The sequence below is a fragment of the Muntiacus reevesi genome, chromosome 1, assembly GCF_963930625.1.
Source record: "Muntiacus reevesi chromosome 1, mMunRee1.1, whole genome shotgun sequence".
Taxonomy (NCBI): domain Eukaryota; kingdom Metazoa; phylum Chordata; class Mammalia; order Artiodactyla; family Cervidae; genus Muntiacus; species Muntiacus reevesi.
In genome coordinates this window covers 221,024,500-221,043,007 of record NC_089249.1, presented here as the reverse complement: position 1 = coordinate 221,043,007, position 18,508 = coordinate 221,024,500, and the positions used below count along the sequence as shown (strand labels likewise).

Genomic DNA, 18,508 nt, shown 5'->3' with positions numbered 1-18,508 from the left:
TGTACCTTGAAAACGTTCTGAGTAAGGATATAAAAGCTATGGTAAAAAATAAAGCATTGCAAGACCCTGCAAATACCCCCGTCTGGTCACTCACTCTCTCTCTCTCTCTCTCTCTCGTCATCCTGAAACCTGGCCCTGTCAAGGCTGGTCTCATGTGTCTTCTCTCTCTCTCTTGCCGATGCCCTTCATTCCGAGGGTACGCCCTGGATCCTGCCGAGGCTGGACCCCGGCAGTCAACTATGCAATAAGATATTTATACAGTAGGGTATGAGCATATAGCCCCTAATACATATTTAAATGACTTTATCTTATCATCTCATAGTTTAAAATGCACCTTTCCTTAGCATCTTGTATTATAAAATATACCAGTTTATTTTAATATTAAACTTTGGAATTCACCTAAACCTGGTTCATTTAAAATAATTTTTATTTATTTCAACTTATCTTGCTAATTTTAATAGTAAGCCAACTAATGGAATTTTAGTTCATCTTGAGGTCCATAGTTAATTTATATTTTATTAGAGAAAAATTTTAATAACGTCATAGATTTCAAATAATATTTAACTTAACATGTAAACTAATTTTCTTGAATTTTTCCTAACATAATAATGCCCCAGTGAAAAGTTAAGGACCTCCATTAGAAACCGGGAAATCACACATGAAAAGTTTTATTTACATAGGGTTGCAATCACCCTGGTTTCCTGAACCACACAACACCTTGGGATTTAAACTCTGAACTGTAGTTTAGTCCATGGTCACAAGCATGTTCTTTTCACAGCTGAGAAGTGTTCCTTATCTATTAAGATACCCCACATCTCCCCATCAACTTCATGAGTGCTGCCACCACCTCCTTATTCCTCAGGCTGTAGATAAGGGGGTTCAGCAAGGGGGTGAGGATGTTGCTGAAAAGAGAGAGAGCCTGGTCCTGTTCTGGACTGTGTGAGGAAGTGAAAGTCATGTAGATGAATATGTTTGGGCCAAAGAAGAGACTTACCACAGTCAAGTGGGAAGAGCAGGTGGTCAGGGCTTTTTTCCTGCCCTTGACAGAGTTCATACGGAGGACAGTGAGGAAGATGAGTGTATAGGAAGCTATGATGAGACTGAAAGGCACAACAAGCAGTACAATGCTTGTAACCACCACCACTAACTGGTACACTGACGTGTCTTCACAGGAAAGCTTAATGAGGACTGGGACCTCACAGAAGAAATGGTGGATCTCCCTTGACCCACAGATGGGAAAATGCATAGGGTAGACTGTATGGATAAATGAACCTATGGAGCCTCCAATCCAACATCCAGCAACCATGTGCAGACAGAACCTGGGGCTCATGATGGTGAGATAACGCAGTGGGATGCAGACAGCCACGTAGCGATCATAAGCCATGAGAGTCAAGATGAGGCATTCTGACATTCCCAACATCAGGTAGAAGAAACTCTGCATTCCACAGCCAATCCGTGATATGGTCCTTTTCCTCGTGAAAAAGTTAGAGGCTGTCTTCGGAATAATGGTAGAAGTTAATGTCAAGTCAATGAGGGAGAGTTGACTGAGGAGAATGTACATGGGTGTATGGAGCCGAGAGTCCCCCCAAATCAAGACAATGAGAAGTAAGTTTCCCAGAAAGGCAAGAATGTAGATGAAAATAATCATGAAGTTGAGAACAATGGAATGCTGAAACTCAGGAAAGAGTCCCATAAGGATGAAATCAGTTACTGATGATGCATTCCCACCCACCATGCCTCTAAAAGAAATATAACAGGGCTGGGGAACAAATCAAATGGATTAGAACAATGGACATTCAGTACCTGTCTTGTATCAATACGTGGATCTAAAATTTTATATCTTTCCCCTCAATATTGGACTCTCACAATATGTGCTATTAACTCATCAGAAGTATTTAACTACATATTATTGAGCAATTGCCTAAAAGTGTGTTAAATAAAGAATATTTTAAAAAATGATCAAATTTAGTTCCTCTTCACCTCGTTTAGATTCATTTTGTTTTCCTCTTTCTATTCTTTATTTTCTCTCTCTCTTCGCTTTTACTTGGAGAATCCCACAGTGACAATGGATCTACTTTCTACAAACTTGAACCTCAAAATGTATATATTATTTCTGATAGTCATGGACTCTGATTATTAACTCTTATATATTTGGGCAAAAGAAATATCAAATTAATTCACTCAATTTAGCTTTGAAAATCACAAATCAATTACTTTTCAAAATTTTAATGACGTATCCCGTTGATTTCCTTTTTATGGCTAAGTGCCATCATAAACAAGCTTCCCAATTGGCATGGGTGGTAAAGAATCTGCCTGCCAATGCAGAAGATGCAAAAGACATGGATTCAATCTCTGGATTGGGATGATTCCCTGGAATAGGAAATGGCAACCCATTCCAATAATCTTGCTTGGGAAATTCCATGGACAGAGGAGCCTGGCAGGCTACAGTCCATGGGGTCACAAAGATTCAGACTTGACTGAGCAACTGAGTAGGTATGCATACCATCATAAATGGAGTAATAGAAATTCCTCGACATACATAATTACCTGCTAGGAAGCTATCAATAGTCCCTATTTCTGACCAAATAAATCTTATATTTTCAGTTTAGAATTTTAGGTTTTCCATGACTTGGGTCCAAGATACCTTATAAACCTTAGATTCCATTAATTTAAAACAGATAACCCAAATTCCAGTCAAATGTACATTCTCATGGTTTCTCCACACAGCTGAACCTTTGCTTTTATTTCTGCTCAGAATTATCAGTATACTGAAAGCCGAAGAAGAAATTTTCCTATCCATATTTCTACAGTCCCTAATCACATCGCACATATAATTATTTATCATCATAGCTAAGAGACAATGTAGCTTGGAGTCTAAGAGCATAGGTCAGGGGTTGCATACGTGCTCAGTCACTCAGGCGTCTGACTCTTTGTGACTGCAATGGACTGTAGCCCTCCAGTCTTTTCTGTCCATGGGATTTTTCAGGAAAAAATAGTGGAGTGGCTTCCCATGTCCTCCTCCAAGTGATCTTCCTGACTCAGGGATCGAACCCACATTTCCTGCATCTCCTGCCCTGGCAGACGGATACTTACCACTGAAACGCCTCAGGGTATCAGGGGCTAGGATACCCAAATTCAAGCCTAGCTGCATCATTTACTATGTGTGCCTCACTTTCCTCATCTTTAAAATAAGGAAGTTAATCAAATGACATCAAGAGGGTAGTCATGAAGCTTAGATGAGTTATTATTGTATATGTTTATTATAGTTTTCCATGTATATGTATTTCTCCTCACATAAATGTTAAGGTTTTAAGTGCTAGGATTATGTTTTACTTATCTACTCTATCTCAATAAAATCGGCACAGTAGCTATAGAAGAATATATAGTCAATGAATATTTAATCAGTAGGTTGAACAAACCCCATGGAGTTCAGTAGTAAACATTTTCATGTAGAATATATGACAAATCCCTCACTGGACTGGCATTGATGATGAGAACTAAAGCTCGTTCCTTCCATATCATCTTACGGAAAAGTGGATTTCCTGCTCCTGAATAAGACAATTGCTGTATATGGGGAAATTTCATATTTGGTGTTTCTTCTCAGAAGTGCAGTAATATAGCATAGACATCAAAATAGCTGGAAATCCTGTTCTCTATTAATGCAGCAGGAATTTCATAGTTTAAACAATGCCCTCCTTTGGTTTAACATGATGGTTCATTTCTGAATGTGTTTATCCAGATGATTTTTGTAACAAAATATCCATTAATAAATACTATTATTGTTCCTTTAGTAACAACTCTGCTAAAATATAAATTATGAAGGTAATCTTGTTACAAATGATCAGGAAACACAAATTTTGCTGAAGTCATATTCATATTATTTTAGAAGAGTTATAGAATAGTTCTTGAAATACTTTTACCATCCACTTATTTTTCATTCTACATTTACATAATAATCACTATATTTTACACATTCTCTACTAGTGCTGAAGAAAGGGCAATGGTGCATTAAGATACAGTCTATAATTTCAATGAACTGTGAGTTTAGCTATGAAATCATTTATATCTACTAATCACAGAAGAGTGGAATAAGTGCTATAACTACGTCTCCTATAGGGTGACATGTCAACACAGGAGACAGAGCTAGTGTCTGAGGAAGATGTAAGTGGGTACTTAGGTAAGATTTAATTTGAGTTTTATCTACCTTGTGCTGTGCTTAGTCGCTCAGTCGTGTCTGAGTCTTCGTGACCCCATGAACTGTAGCCCATCTGGCTCCTCTGTCCAAGGGGATTCTCCAGGCAAGAATACTAGAGTGGGTTGCCATGCCCTCCTTCAGGGGATCTTCCCAATCCAGGGATCAAACCTAGGTCTCCCGCATTGCAGGTGGATTCTTCACCATCTGAGCCACCAGGGAAACCCCATATCTACCTTAGTACACAACAACTCATGTACATTTGAAGATTGAGGCAACACAGAGTTTGTTGGGTTACAAACACTTATTGATTTATGGTATAAGTCACATTTCCTAAGTAAGTGGGAAACAAATTAGAATTCTTACGCATTTTTTTGTTCAACTGTTTTGAACTATATAACTATGAAAGCCTGAGGTTTTCTCATTCCTGAGTAGCCTCATGGCATTCTTAACTGTACATTTATGTCACACCATGTAACTTGTCCTGCCATTTACTTCACTGAGTTGAAACATCCAACTCTTTTGGTATTTTATGTTGAACTCATATGTCTACTAAAAATACTTGGTTTCTTTTGCTAGAATAATAATCAAAGGACTTTCAACTTAAAGTGAGTATGAGATATGGCAAACATTCTAACATTCAAATATTCTAAATCTCAAAAATCATCAGTATCACTGTTACCACTCTGTTTGACAATTTGCTTTAGGTCTGTGCTCCTAACTTCAGTTACCCAAGCTATGATAGTCTTTAAGAGTATGAGTGGTTAACTTTATAACAATGAGAATACAACTGGTAAAAAGGTTAATGAAGATGACAAAGTCAGTGTTTAAAATTAATTTGGAGCCAAAACTTTTGGAGAAAGTTTTGGAGAAAAAACATCCACATGTGTTTAATTTTTTTACTTGATACTTTTACTTAGCTTTTTATAAATACTTATTAAATAATAACCAACTACCTGAAAACAAATTGTTGGTTGGTGTTTAGGAAGTAGAAACCTTGGATCATAGCATAACCAAATTATACACAGTATTTTTTAAGTAGAACAATCAACTATCACTTAGTAAATATTTCTGACTTATTTGTTAAATTTTTCTCACAAAAGTGGATCAATTTTATTAGCTTAATTCAATGGAATAAGTACTTACTGAGAGTCAACTCTGAATATATTTCCATTATTTCTCTAATATGGAAGATAAATCTACTTAAAAAGAGGACAGTGTGATATTAATCTGTAGAATTTTATTGACCTTTTTTTAATTGACATTTTAAAAGTTTTTACAATGATATGACTACTACATCATTTTAGGAACTGAGTTTGCCCTTATTGTTAGCATACTTTGAGGTCATATCTACTATGGGTTCATACAAGGCAGATGGAAATGGAATCACAACTCAGTCATCAAACAGCTTTTCTAAAGCAACAGGATTAATTCAAGAAATTATCAAGAGATTAAATTGTTTCCTGAGTTTAGGTGCATCTTTGGATATCAGGTTTGAGTCTAAATGAATAGTAATTCTCATTCTCAAATGTTTTACTTGACATCATAAATGGCACCTGCTCAGTATTACGCTGGGTTTGATTATATGAGTTTTTACGACTCGTTATTTAAGTGATATAATTCCTGTGCTCGCTTCGGCAACACATATACTAAGTGATATAATTCCGACAGATAGTCAAACAGAAATGTAATTCTATGTAGCTTTCCCCTAGACCTCAATCCTGGGGAGCATACAGTCAGATTTTTATTTTCCTTTGATATATATAATCACCAAAATCTGATATTTGAGGACTTAATGATAATCATGTAGATTCTCTACAACATTTCCATTACCAGGCAAGGTTCAAAATTCTTTATTTTTCTCAGTTTCATTTCTACCTTAAATTGTATTTGTCTCCAGTCTCCTCTGCCTCTTGGAATTGCTGAAAAGTTCCAAATTTTCTGTGATCAGGCACACAGTCTCACTATTCAGCCTTTATTTTGCATAGAAAAGTGAATGCAACTGACTTGATGTTTATGGCAAGTCAAGCATTTTGAAAGTGAGACCTGTGGCTATGATTCTATGTATATTAAATACTGGTTGGTATATCAGTGAAGATCTAACTTGATAGATAGATTGTTTAATAATTTCCCTTCAAGGGTCTGGAGACCTTGGTAGTGAATGACTTAGGGGAACACAGTCCCCAGACTTCAATTAATTTTGATTGCAGATTGTAATAGGAAAACTTAGAAATTAATTGGCAAAAGTCAAAATGTACAAAAATATTTCTCACCATGGAAAAATATTCAGATGTCTTAAAATATTTTCACATGATAAACCACAAGGCAAATGATGACTTACCATCAGGGACATGTAATCTGCTCTATGATAAACTTCAAAAATAGGATACTCAATATTCAATATTTCTACATTTACCTTGCCCCCCAAGAAACTTCCCCCAATTTTTTTTTATGATTCTTTATAGCCAATATGACTTATAATCAAGTTCATTTTATAGCAGTTTGATAATATAGCTTCATTTTAACATACTAACACATGGTAAATAAAATAAACTGAGATCAGAAGGACCTAAATTAATGGTCATCCCTCCAATTTTTTAACTGTAAATTTTACTCAAATAACTTAAATTTCTGAGTTTTAATAATGTTGTCTGTGAACGTAGGCATAGTAAAGCTGCCTCACTAGGCTGTGTTTTCTATAACCCAATTGATTAATGAAATTAATGAAGTCCTTGTAATGTTTCTCAGAAAGTCAATGTGAAGTCTGTCTTGGTTAATTATTACCTGGTTTTGAGGGTATCTTTTGCATATCTAGAGCAAAACACAGTATCTAAAGATATAATGTTTCCTATCTCTAAAAGCAGTCTGACTAACTATGATGGAATATTTGCCCACAAAGACTCAAAAATAATTTGCAAAATAATTATCATGAAAACCAGATTGTTTTGAAATATACACTTTAATTCCTTAAAAACAACAGACAATTGTCAAAGGAAATAAAAAATCAGGCAAATACATTCAGAAAAAGTTGGAAAAGTAATGTACCTTAGTTAAAAAAGTAAACTTGGTTCTAAACACTTTAACCCCTTCATCACACATGCAACTCTCAAAAGGATTGGAAATAATTTAATAATTTTATGTTTTATCAGTAGAAATGCAATTATAAATTAATATGTAGTATTTTGGCAATATCAACTCTTTGCATACAAATGTATAAATTTATGTGTTTAATTTGTAAAAGTGGTATGAACAAACATATACAGTACTCTGGATTTTTGATCAAAATTCCTGCCTTGTTATTTGAATTACTCTAGCATATGTGTTTGAAGAAGGCAATGGCACCCCACTCCAGTACTCTTGCCTGGAAAATTCCTCGGACGGAGGAGCCTGGTAGGCTGCAGTCAATGGGGCCGCTAAGAGTCGGACACGGCGAATGACTTCACTTTCACTTTTCACTTTCATGCATTGGAGAAGGAAATGGCAACCCACTCCAGTGTTCTTGCCTGGAGAATCCCAGGGACAGGAGAGCCTGGTGGGCTGCCGTCTATGGGGTCGCACAGTCAGACACGACTGCAGCGACTTAGCAGCAGCTGCAGCGTATGTGTTTCCGCTTTCATGTTATAATGCAGCTGTTTGAGGACAGGGATAGCACTGATTTACCTTTATATCATTTGTATTTAGAGTCAGCAACCTACCACCAAATGTGTCCTGCTGCATATGCTTGTATGGCCCATGGACTCAGGAAATTGTGTGAAATTCAAATTTCAATGTCCATCAGTAAGGTTTATTCATTCTTATTAATTTCCATATTAGCTACAGCTGCTTCTATACTTTCAGAGTTGATTAGTTGTGGCAGAGACACTATAGATCACAAAGCCTAAAATATTAAATATCTGAATCCTAAAAGAAAAAGTTGGTTATCTTTATAAGTTTATTGAAAACATATTCACTAACTGTTAGTGAATATGAACTATGACATTATATTTAATTTTATTCTCCATTTTAAGGATGAAGGGATAATCAGGTTGGTGATATTCCCTAGAATGGTTTCATTCCAAATATGATATCTTTGATGACTAAAATAACCATAATCTCTAGTACTGGTATTTGGTTGCTAATCTTGCAAAAATGTCCTTTTAATTTCCCACCAGTAAAGAGAATGCGGCTTCCCTGGTGTCTCAGACAGTAAAGAAACTGCCTGCAATTCAGGAGACCCAGGTTTGATCCCTGAGTAAGGAAGATCCCTTGGAGAAGGGAATGGATACCCACTCCAGTAGTCTTGCCGGGAGTATTCCATGGACAAAGGATCCTGGTGGGCTACATTCCTTGGGGTCACAAAGAATCAGACATGACTGAGCAACTAACACTTTCACTTCACTTTTCAATAAATAGAATAAAAAATGTTCAGTTATTATGTGGGAAGTACAAGTAGTAAATATTCACAGTCTTGCTATAGGGCGATGTTAAAACTCTCCATATCAAATATTGCTAGAAGTGTGAGGTAAGTATACAAATGGATAACAGCCAGACTCTGTATCAAAACAGAACTTTTACCCACAACTTTCAGCAATCAGCCCAGGAAGCCAGCCTATAATCTCTAGTAACCAATTCAAAAGATCAGATGATAACCAAATAGAAACTGACCTGAACCAGTTAAGACTCGATTATTATCAGTCTTAGTTTTTGTGCTCATTTACAACTTAGGACCAGTTGGAAGAAGCCAAATATCCTCTCCTAATCAATAACAAATGACACTCTGTTTTTAGTTAGCCTACCTACAGCTTCCACAAGTCAAAAACCTCCAATAGGGCATACATGACACCATCCTTTATCCCACAATGAAGTTTTCCCACTCCTCTGCTTGACTTTGATTCTCTACCAAACTGAAGTGATGGTAGCTGATTCCCTTACTGTAAAGCATTAGTCACTCAGTTGTGTCTGACTCTTTGTGACCCCATAGACTGCAGCCTGCCAGGCTCCTCTGTCTTTGGAATTCTTCAGGCAAGAATACTAGAAACAAGAATAGCAACAAAATTATAGTAGAATAAAATAAAAAGTAAAAAAAAAAAAAAAAAAAAAAAAAAGAATGCTAGAATGGGTAGCCATTCTCTTCTCCAGAGGATCTTCCCAACCCAGGGATTGAACCTGGACCTCCTGCATTGCACACAGATTGTTTACCTTCTGAGCCACCAGAGAGACCCTCCTTACTGCAAAAGCTCTAATTAAATATCTTTGATATTCTCTCATTTGTATTATCTTCAGTTATTTCCACAATAGTGTTTAAAATGGTGTGTAGACTTTTAAACAGGAGCTGTAGAAGAGTTACAATTCAGAATCCTAAGATTTTAAAGTTGTCCATGTCTTCTATAGCAGAGCGTGGCGTATCATTGGACACACAATCTGATGTTAGAAACTGAACACCTGTATTTGACAAGTGACTATGTAGCAGGAGGAGCCTACCATGAGCCATTATTTCAAATGGATCAAATGGTGAGTTTAACCAGGCACAGCAATCCAACATATAATGAAAATGATGTATTGAGAAACTGAATTAAGAAGATTCAAAGATCATAAGTAATGATCCATGAATGGTACCATGAATGGTAGCCCAATCAGTCTTCAAAGACATCTACTTTTGTTAAACCAATGCCTCTTCCTAAGCTCATATAAGATCAAAGAATGGAAAAGGCAATAATGTGAACCTAATTAACTGATGCATTGGTTTAGTACATTGGTTTAAGCCAAAATAAGGGATTTCTTTTACATTATGACCCCATTCTAGGATACCCTAAAGGATAGTTGTGTGTAAAAAATCTTTCCTCAGGGCAGAGGTTTAATTATTTACTCCGTATGTATAGAGAGGTAGACTGAGATAAGGACATACATATCTTAAGCCATGGTTAATGGTTTGGCTAGTTTTATGTGGCCTGGGGAAGCATAATTTGAAAATCAGAAACAAAGAAATCTATGGAAGGAGCATGAAGTATGAATGAATCTGTAAGATAGGAAGAAACTGAGCAGAACTTTCTACTTCATATCAGTGCCTTCTTAGATCACCCATCATTGAATGGTCACTAAAGAAACAGGTGGGCAGAATGACTTATCCAGTAAAGGTCATGTAGTTTTTATCAATGGCCAACCCGGTGTTTATATATAATAGGGCCATGAATGGAATGACTATGAATGCAATGAACCAGGCTGTGCATGGGTCCAATACCATGGGTACCCTTGAACCAAAATCAATCAATAGGGATTATCTAGAAACCAATGCTGAATGAACAGCATAATTGTCACATTGGACCATAGTACCCCACACAAGACAAGGATGATTCTTCATGGAATTGGCATCTATGGTGGTGAATTTGATTTTTATTCTCTTCACTACCTCTTCCAGTATTTCTTCAAGAGTTTGCACAGTTCCTTGTTGAGAAATACTGAATCTTACATCAATATTGCCTCAGGCAAAGGTGCCTATTTTACAGTGATGGGCCTGTGGCAATGCATGTATGACCTCATGATTCTCTCATCCTACCATATGAGAATTCATTTGGAAACTGTTAACCTGATAGAACAACAAGAATACCTTTAAAGTTTCATTGAAGATTCTAGCTCAAGGTCAGGGAGATGGGGTGTTGTCCTCCAGGATGTGGTATATGTACTGAATCAAGGTTTATCACACAGTGCTATAACACAATACCTGGAATGTATCAGTGCAAGGGCCAAAGCAATGATTGCTTCTTCCTCCCTTCTTTGTCACTTGTGACATTTATGCTTCCCATGCCCTCGAGCTTAGATTTTGTCAAAATATAGGTATTGAACTTGAAATGCAACTGTGGAAGTAACTCCTGAGAATAGAAATTGACCAAAGAAGATTGAGACTGGTGAGGGAATTTTTCTTTCTACTGACTTTCAGTTAGATAATTCTGGAAGGCATTATGTATGCTTCTTAGGAGTACCAACAAAATAGAACTCCAACTACACACAGTAACATCCTTGAATACTGTATAATATGGAAATCTTATAATTGGCAGTCCAGTGGTTAAGACTCTGCACTCCAAACACAGGAGGCAGAGGTTCCATTCCTGGTAGAGGAACTAAGATCCTGCATGCTGCATAGTGTGGCCAGAAAATGAACCAACCAACCAAACAAAAAAGCCCAATAAAAACTTTATATTTTTCCACCTTCTCTATGTCACTCCCCCTATGGTATCTCTCTTGCTTCCTGAGATCATCTCCCAAGTCCCTGTATCAGGCTCTGTTTTAAGGAGAACTCAAGACAAGAAATTCCTCAAACTTATTTCCCACCACTCTTTCCTTTCCTGCTACTTACAATCACGAAGGCTTGGAGATATCATTACCCTAAGTACTTCACAAGTTCTAGAATCCCCTGCATTTTGTTCTTTATCCTGAAATACATTTTCTCTTTTCCTCAACTTGGTTACTCCCTATTTTCATGTTTCAGCTTCAGTAAAACTTCATCATAAATCAACAATACTTCAATTTAAAAAGTAAACTTCCTCAGAGGAATCTTCCTTGACACTCCCTAAAAAGTACTAGACTTGGAAGTCTGCTCATCCTAACATTATTTTTTACTCAAGTATAGTTGATTCACAAGATTTGATTAATTTCAGGTGAAACTAACATTTTTCACAGAAAAATGATTCAGATATATAATTTTTTTCAGAGTTTTTTCCTTACAGGTTATGACAAGATATTGAATGTAGTTCCCTGTGCTATACAGCACATCCTTGTTGTTTATCTATTTTACACACAGTAATATACATCTGTTAATCCCTTACTTCTGATTTATCCCTGTGTCCTTTTCCCTTTGATAACTCTGTTTGTTTTGTATGTCTGTGAGTCTGTTTTTGTTTTGTAAATGGGTTCACTTGTACTAATTTTAGACTTCACAAATAAATAATATCATATAATGTTTTTCTTTCTCTGTCTGATTTACTTAGTATGATAATGTCTAGGCCCACTCACATTGCTGCAAATGGCAATATTTCATTCCTTTTGTAGAAGTAATATTCCATTTTCTATTGTGTATGTGTATATTCTTTATCTATTCATTTGTTGATGCACGCTTAGGTTGCTTCCATGTCTTGGCCAATTATAAATAGTGCTGATATGAACATTGGGCTGCATATGTCTTTTCAAATTACAGTTCTCATTTTTTTGGATATAGGTGCAGGAATGAGAATCTTGGATCATATGGTAACTCCAGTTTTTAAAAGAAACTGCATACTGTTTTCTATAGTGGATGCATCAATTTTCATTTCAACCAACACTGTAAGAGGGTTCCCTTTTCTTCATGCACTCTTCAGCATTTATTGTTTGTAGTCTTTTTGATGTACCCATCCCAACATTAAAAATAGACAAATTTTAATTCATATGCATTTTATGGGACTTTGATCACAAACATTAGCATAGTTTATGGCACATAATATTTTCACAATATGTTATATTCAATTTGATAAATATGATTGGTAAATCCTTGAGAGTAATAAGACCTCAGGAAAGAAATGCATCTTAGTTCTCATTTTCTTTACTTAAGCAGGGTATTTAACATGGTTCAGCTGTATTAAAGAGTCACTATTCTAGATAGTAGGTGTCTAGTATAGTAGATAGTAGTAGTAGATAGTAGATAGTAGTAGATAGTAGTATGGTAGATGTCATTTGGGATTTAATTAGAATATTTTTTCAGTTTTCTCAGGTGATAAATACATCATGAATACTAAAAAGTACTATAAGGATACTAGGCTTTCCAGCTGGTGCTAGTGGTAAAGAGCCCTCCTACCAATCCAGGAGATATAGGAGATGCTGTCTTGATTCCCGGGTGAGAAAGATCCCCTGGAAAAGGGTGTGGCAGCCCACTCCGGTATTCTTGCCTGGAGAATCCCATGGACAGAGGAGCCTGGCAGTCCATGGGATCACAAAGAGTTGGACATGACTGTAGCGACTTAGCACACATGCACAGGTATACTATAAACACAAAACAACTTTTCAAGTTATTTTATGAGATGATAGCAAAATTGAGTTGTAGAAAATAGTGAGAAAACAGTTTTAAATATATTTTTTCATAGGAAGCGAACTAATTGTTTGAGGCCCAATCTGGTTGCTTGCTGTAATTAAAAAACATTTTTAGCATATTATGTAATTACCCTCTCATTTTACCTTGTTTCTGTGGGCAAGTCCCTTAAGTAGCTTCTTTCTTTTGATACTGAAGAGCATGTGTACTATTCAATTGCTTAACTGCTTTGCTGAAGCCAGTGACTATGTTATTGGCTCTATGTGCCAAGTATGATCTATCAAATCCCTTATGATTACACAGTGGAAGTGACAAATAGATTCAAGGGATTAGATCTGATAAAGTGCCTGAAGAACTATGGATGGAGGTCCATAACAGGTACAGGAGGCAGTGATCAAAACTATCCCCAAGAAAAAGAAATGCAAAAAGGCAAAATGATTGTTTGAGGAGGCCTTACAAATAGCTGAGAAAAGAAGAGAAGTGAAAGGCAAAGGAGAAAAGGAAAGATATACCCATTTGAATGCAGAGTTCAAGAAAGCCTTCCTCAGTGATCAATGCAAAGAAATAGAGGAAAACAATAGAATGGGAAAGACTAGAGATCTCTTGAAGAAAATTAGAGATACCAAGGGAACATTTCATGCAAAGATGGGCACAATAAAGGACAGAAATGGTATGAAACTAACAGAAGCAGAAGACATTAAGAAGAGGTGGCAAGAATACATAGAAGTATACAAAAAAAAGATCTTAATGACCCAGATAACCACAATGGTGTGATCACTCAGCTAGAGCCAGACATCTTGGAGTGCAAAGTCAAGTGGGTCTTAGAAGCATCACTATGAACAAAGCTAGTGGAGATGATGGAATTCCAGCTGAGATATTTCAGATACTAAAAGATGATGCTGTGAAAGGGCTGCACTCAATATGCCAGCAAATTTGGGAAGTTCAGCAGTGGCCACAGGACTGGAAAAATTAGTTTTAACTCCAATGCCAAAGAAGGGCAATGTCAAAGGATGCTCAAACTATCACACAATTGCACTCATTTCACATGCTAGCAAAGTAATACTCAAAATTCTCCAAGCTAGGCTTCAACAGTACGTGAACCGAGAACTTCCAGATAGTCAAGCTGGATTTGAAAAAGGCAGAGGAACCAGAGATCAAAATGCCAACATCTTTTGGATCATAGAAAAAGCAAGAGAATTTCAGAAGAACATCTATTTCTGCTTCATTGACTACACTAAAGCCTTTGACTGTGTGGATCACAAGAAACTTTGGAAAATTCTTAATCAGATGGGAATACCAGACCACATTACCTGCCTCCTGAGAAATCTGTGTGCAGGTCAAGAAGCAACAGTTAGAACCAAACATGCAACAATAGACTGGTTAAAAATTGGGAAAAGAGTACATCAAGGGTGTATACTGTTACTCTGTTTATTTAACTTATACGCAGAGTACATCATGTGAAATGCTAGACTGGATGAAGCAGAATCTGGAATCAAGATTTCTGGGAGATATCAATAACCTCATATATGCAGATGACACCACCTTTATGGCAGAAAGTGAAGAGGAACTAAAGACCTCTTGGTGAAGGTGAAAGAGGAAAGTGAAAAAGCTGGCTTATAACTAAACATTCAAAAAACAAAGATCATGGCATCTGGTCCCATCACTTCATGGTAAATACATGGAGAAACAATGGAAACAGTGACAGACTCTTTTCCTGGGTTCCAAAATCACTGTGGAAGGTGACTGCAGCCATGAAATGAAAAGATGCATGCTCCTTGAAAGAAAAACTAAGACAAACCTAGGCAACATATTGAAAAGCAAAGACATTGCTTTGCTGACCAAAGGTCCATTTAGTTAGAGCTATGGTTTCCCCAGTAGTCATGTATGAATGTGAGAGTTTGACCACAAAGAAGGCTGAGCACCGAAGGATTGCTTTTGAACTGTGGTGTTGGAGAAGATTCTTGAGAGTCCCTGGGACTGCAAGGAGATCAAACCAGTCAATTCTAAAGGAATTCAAACCTGAATATTCATTGGAAGGACTGATGCTGAAGCTGAACCTCCAATACTTTGGCCACCTGATGGGAAGAGCTGACTCATTAGAAAAGACCCTGATGCTGGGAAAGACTGAAAGCAAGGGGAGAAGGGAAGGACAGAAGACAAGATGGTTGGATGGCATCACCAACTCAATGGACATGAGTTTGATCAAACTCTAGGAGATGGTAAAGGACAGGGAAGCCTAGGGTGCTGCAGTCCATGGGGTTGCAAAGAGTCTGACATAGCTGAGTGACTGAACAGCAACAACCAGGACACAATACACAGTTATTTGGCGAAGTTTTCACCAAACCCATTTTCTTTTCCTCCAGTGACACAGCTCGAAGATATTTTCCAGCCTACCATTCAGGAAGATGTGGCATAAGACTTGCTGTTGTCACTAAGCTGTGTCTGACACTTTTGCAACCCCATGGACTGTAGCTCACCAAGCTCCTCGGGAATTCTCAAGCAAGAATATTGGAGTGGGTTGCCATTTTTTTCTCCAGGATATGTTCCTGACCCAGGGATCAAACCTATATCTCCTATATTGGCTGGCATATTCTATACCACTGAGCTGCCAGGAAAACCCATGGTAATTCAGTATGGGTAGATGTCATGTTTGCCACTTCCCTGCCTAGCCTGTAAGACCAACTCAGACATTTCTGCAATCCTTTTTGCTGGATATACATCAAAGCCCATTCAATCTTAGAAATCACATGCTGATGATGTCAGAGCCTCTGTCAGTCTGGATCACTGAGTGTAAGGAACAGAACCACACATTCTACCTCTCTAAAGATTAGACTTTTATGAACAAAACACAAACTTTTATTGTGTTAGTGAGCTAAGATTTGGGAGGGATATCTGTTATATCAGCCACCATTATTTTTACTAACGTTCTGTCTCTCTGAGATCTTGAAGGGATCATGGGAATCTTCTCCCTGCATATCAAGACACGGTTCCTTTGTTTGGCTATAATATTGCTGACCTCCATGAGATTCTGATAGGGTAATGAGATACAATCTACTAACAAAACACTGTACTGTCTTCATCTCTCCTTTATCGCTCCCCCACTTTCACCACCCAACTTTTTCTCATAGGAAGTGGGGAGGGACAGGACATCCATCTCTCCTTGAAATTTCTTTCTCAAAAATATGTTGGTTTTGTTTATCTGAGAGAAATGAATAATGGGAGATGAGGTAAGAGAACTAAGAAACTGTAAAGTAACAAATCTCTGAAAACTCCTAGTGTAACTATGAGGTCAGAATGAGATTTCATTAAATTAAAAGATATGAAATACAGTCAATAGATAATTGTTCCTTAATAGTTGTCAAAGAAATAAATCTGTTTTTCACTCAATCAAAGAAATATTATTAACCTGCAGGAAACAGTTCTTCTTGGAGAAAATTAATGACCCTGTCTCCTTCTGTGTTCTACTCTCTGATCAGGCTGATACTTAGTCAAATGTTAGAATAAGTAGTCCCAGCTTTCTCTATCTCTGTGATGATAAAAAAAAAAAAAATGATGGGAATCCTCATTCACTTTTGTGGATGAATTAGGAAACTGAGTATATATGTTTCTATCTATGTGCTATTAAAGCCTTTCCCTCCAAATATTTCTATGAAAGCAACTCATAACTGAAGTTAATTATTTTGTTTCAAACATAATAAAGTAACTGGAGAGTCAATATTTTGAAAATAATATATGTTCCTAAATAGGAATTCTGTGTAGAGGGAGAAAAAGCAAACCAGGAACTTGGACTTCCATATTGAACTTAGCTTTATGGTAATGATATTTCTTAAATTACTTTGATACCAGCTTCTTCCTCAGGACCTTTCTCAGGGCCCCCACCACCTCCTTGTTCCTCAGGCTATATATGATGGGGTTCAGCATGGGAGTAAGTATAGTGTAGAACACAGAAAGCCCTTGATCCAATGCTGGGGTGTGGGAGGAGCCAGGTGTCATGTACACCACTATGCCTGGCCCCAGGTAGAGACTCACCACAGTCAGGTGAGAAGAGCACGTGGCCAGGGCTTTGCTCCTCCCCTCAGGAGATTTCATTTTGAGAACAGTGAGGAAGATTTGAATGTAGGAGGCAAATATGAGGTTGAAAGGGATGAGGATAAATATGATACTTACCACAAACACCACCATCTCATAATCTGAAGTATCCTCACAGGATAGCTTCAAGACAGCTGGCATCTCACAGAAGAAGTGATTTATTTCCTTTAGACCACACACAGGAAAATGCATGGTGTAGATAGTTTGAATGAGTGAATTTAGAGCACCCCCAGTCCATGATGCTACTGCTATGAGCAAGCAGACCTTAGAATTCATGATGACTGTGTATTGCAGGGGATTACAAACAGCCACAAATCGGTCATACGACATGAAGGTTAGCAGGAGACACTCAGCACCACCTAGACTCAGGCAGAAAAACATTTGGATTCCACAGCCAGTGAAAGAGATGCTGTGCTTCCCTAAAGAGTGGTTGATGACCATCTTAGGAACTGAGCTGGAGATGTAGAACAAGTCAATGAGAGACAGCTGGCTGAGTAAGAAGTACATGGGAGTGTGGAGGTGAACATCCAGCCAGATCAGGAAGATGAGTATGGAGTTCCCTGTGAGGGCAATGAGGTAGACCAGAAGAATGAGGTAGACCAGGAGGCTGGCATATTGGAACTCAGGAAAGAGGCCCAAGAGGATGAAATCTGTAGTAGATACGTTATTTCTTTTTGCCATATCTCAACTTCCTCTATGATGGCTGATGCATTGTGGGAGAAAAAATATAGGACATCTCGTAAATCTTATGCCTAGTTATGAACTTTTATTTTAGACTAGCTATTTCCCTATCCATTCTTTCTATGTCTTAGTTGAACAAAATGATATTTAAAATGTCTTGAGGACCTTACAGTCTTCCCAGTGCTAGTGGTAAAGAACCTGCCTGCCAGTGTAAGAGATGTAAGAGATGCGGGTTTGACCCCTGGGTTGGGAAGATCCCCTGGAAGAGGAAATGGAAACCACTCCACTATTCTTGCCTGGAGAATCCCATGGTCAGAGGAGCCTGGTGGGCTAGGGTCCATAGAGTCACAAAGAGTTGGACATGACTGAAACGATTTAGCACGCATATGAAGAACTTATGGGTGGTGAACATATGGAGAGTTGGGGAGGGTGAAGCACTCAGACAGGGCATGGAACCTCCATGTCTTGCATATTTCTTTCATCTGAATGTTCATCCATATCTTTTATCACATCCT

At 37.6% G+C, this 18,508-nt stretch overlaps 2 protein-coding genes across 2 annotated transcripts; both read right to left on the bottom strand.

Moving 5' to 3' along the window:
* Positions 1-799: 799 nt before the first annotated feature.
* Positions 800-1,782, bottom strand: LOC136158076 (olfactory receptor 2L8-like). The gene has a single exon (XM_065919856.1). The coding sequence runs from the start codon at positions 1,733-1,735 to the stop codon at positions 800-802; it is 936 nt and encodes a 311-aa protein (XP_065775928.1). The 5' UTR covers positions 1,736-1,782.
* A 15,272-nt stretch (positions 1,783-17,054) lies between these two features.
* On the bottom strand, positions 17,055-17,993 carry LOC136158068 (olfactory receptor 2T27-like). Its single transcript, XM_065919851.1, has one exon. It carries the CDS (start codon positions 17,991-17,993, stop codon positions 17,055-17,057), a length of 939 nt encoding a protein of 312 aa, XP_065775923.1.
* Between the last annotated feature and the right edge of the window lie 515 nt (positions 17,994-18,508).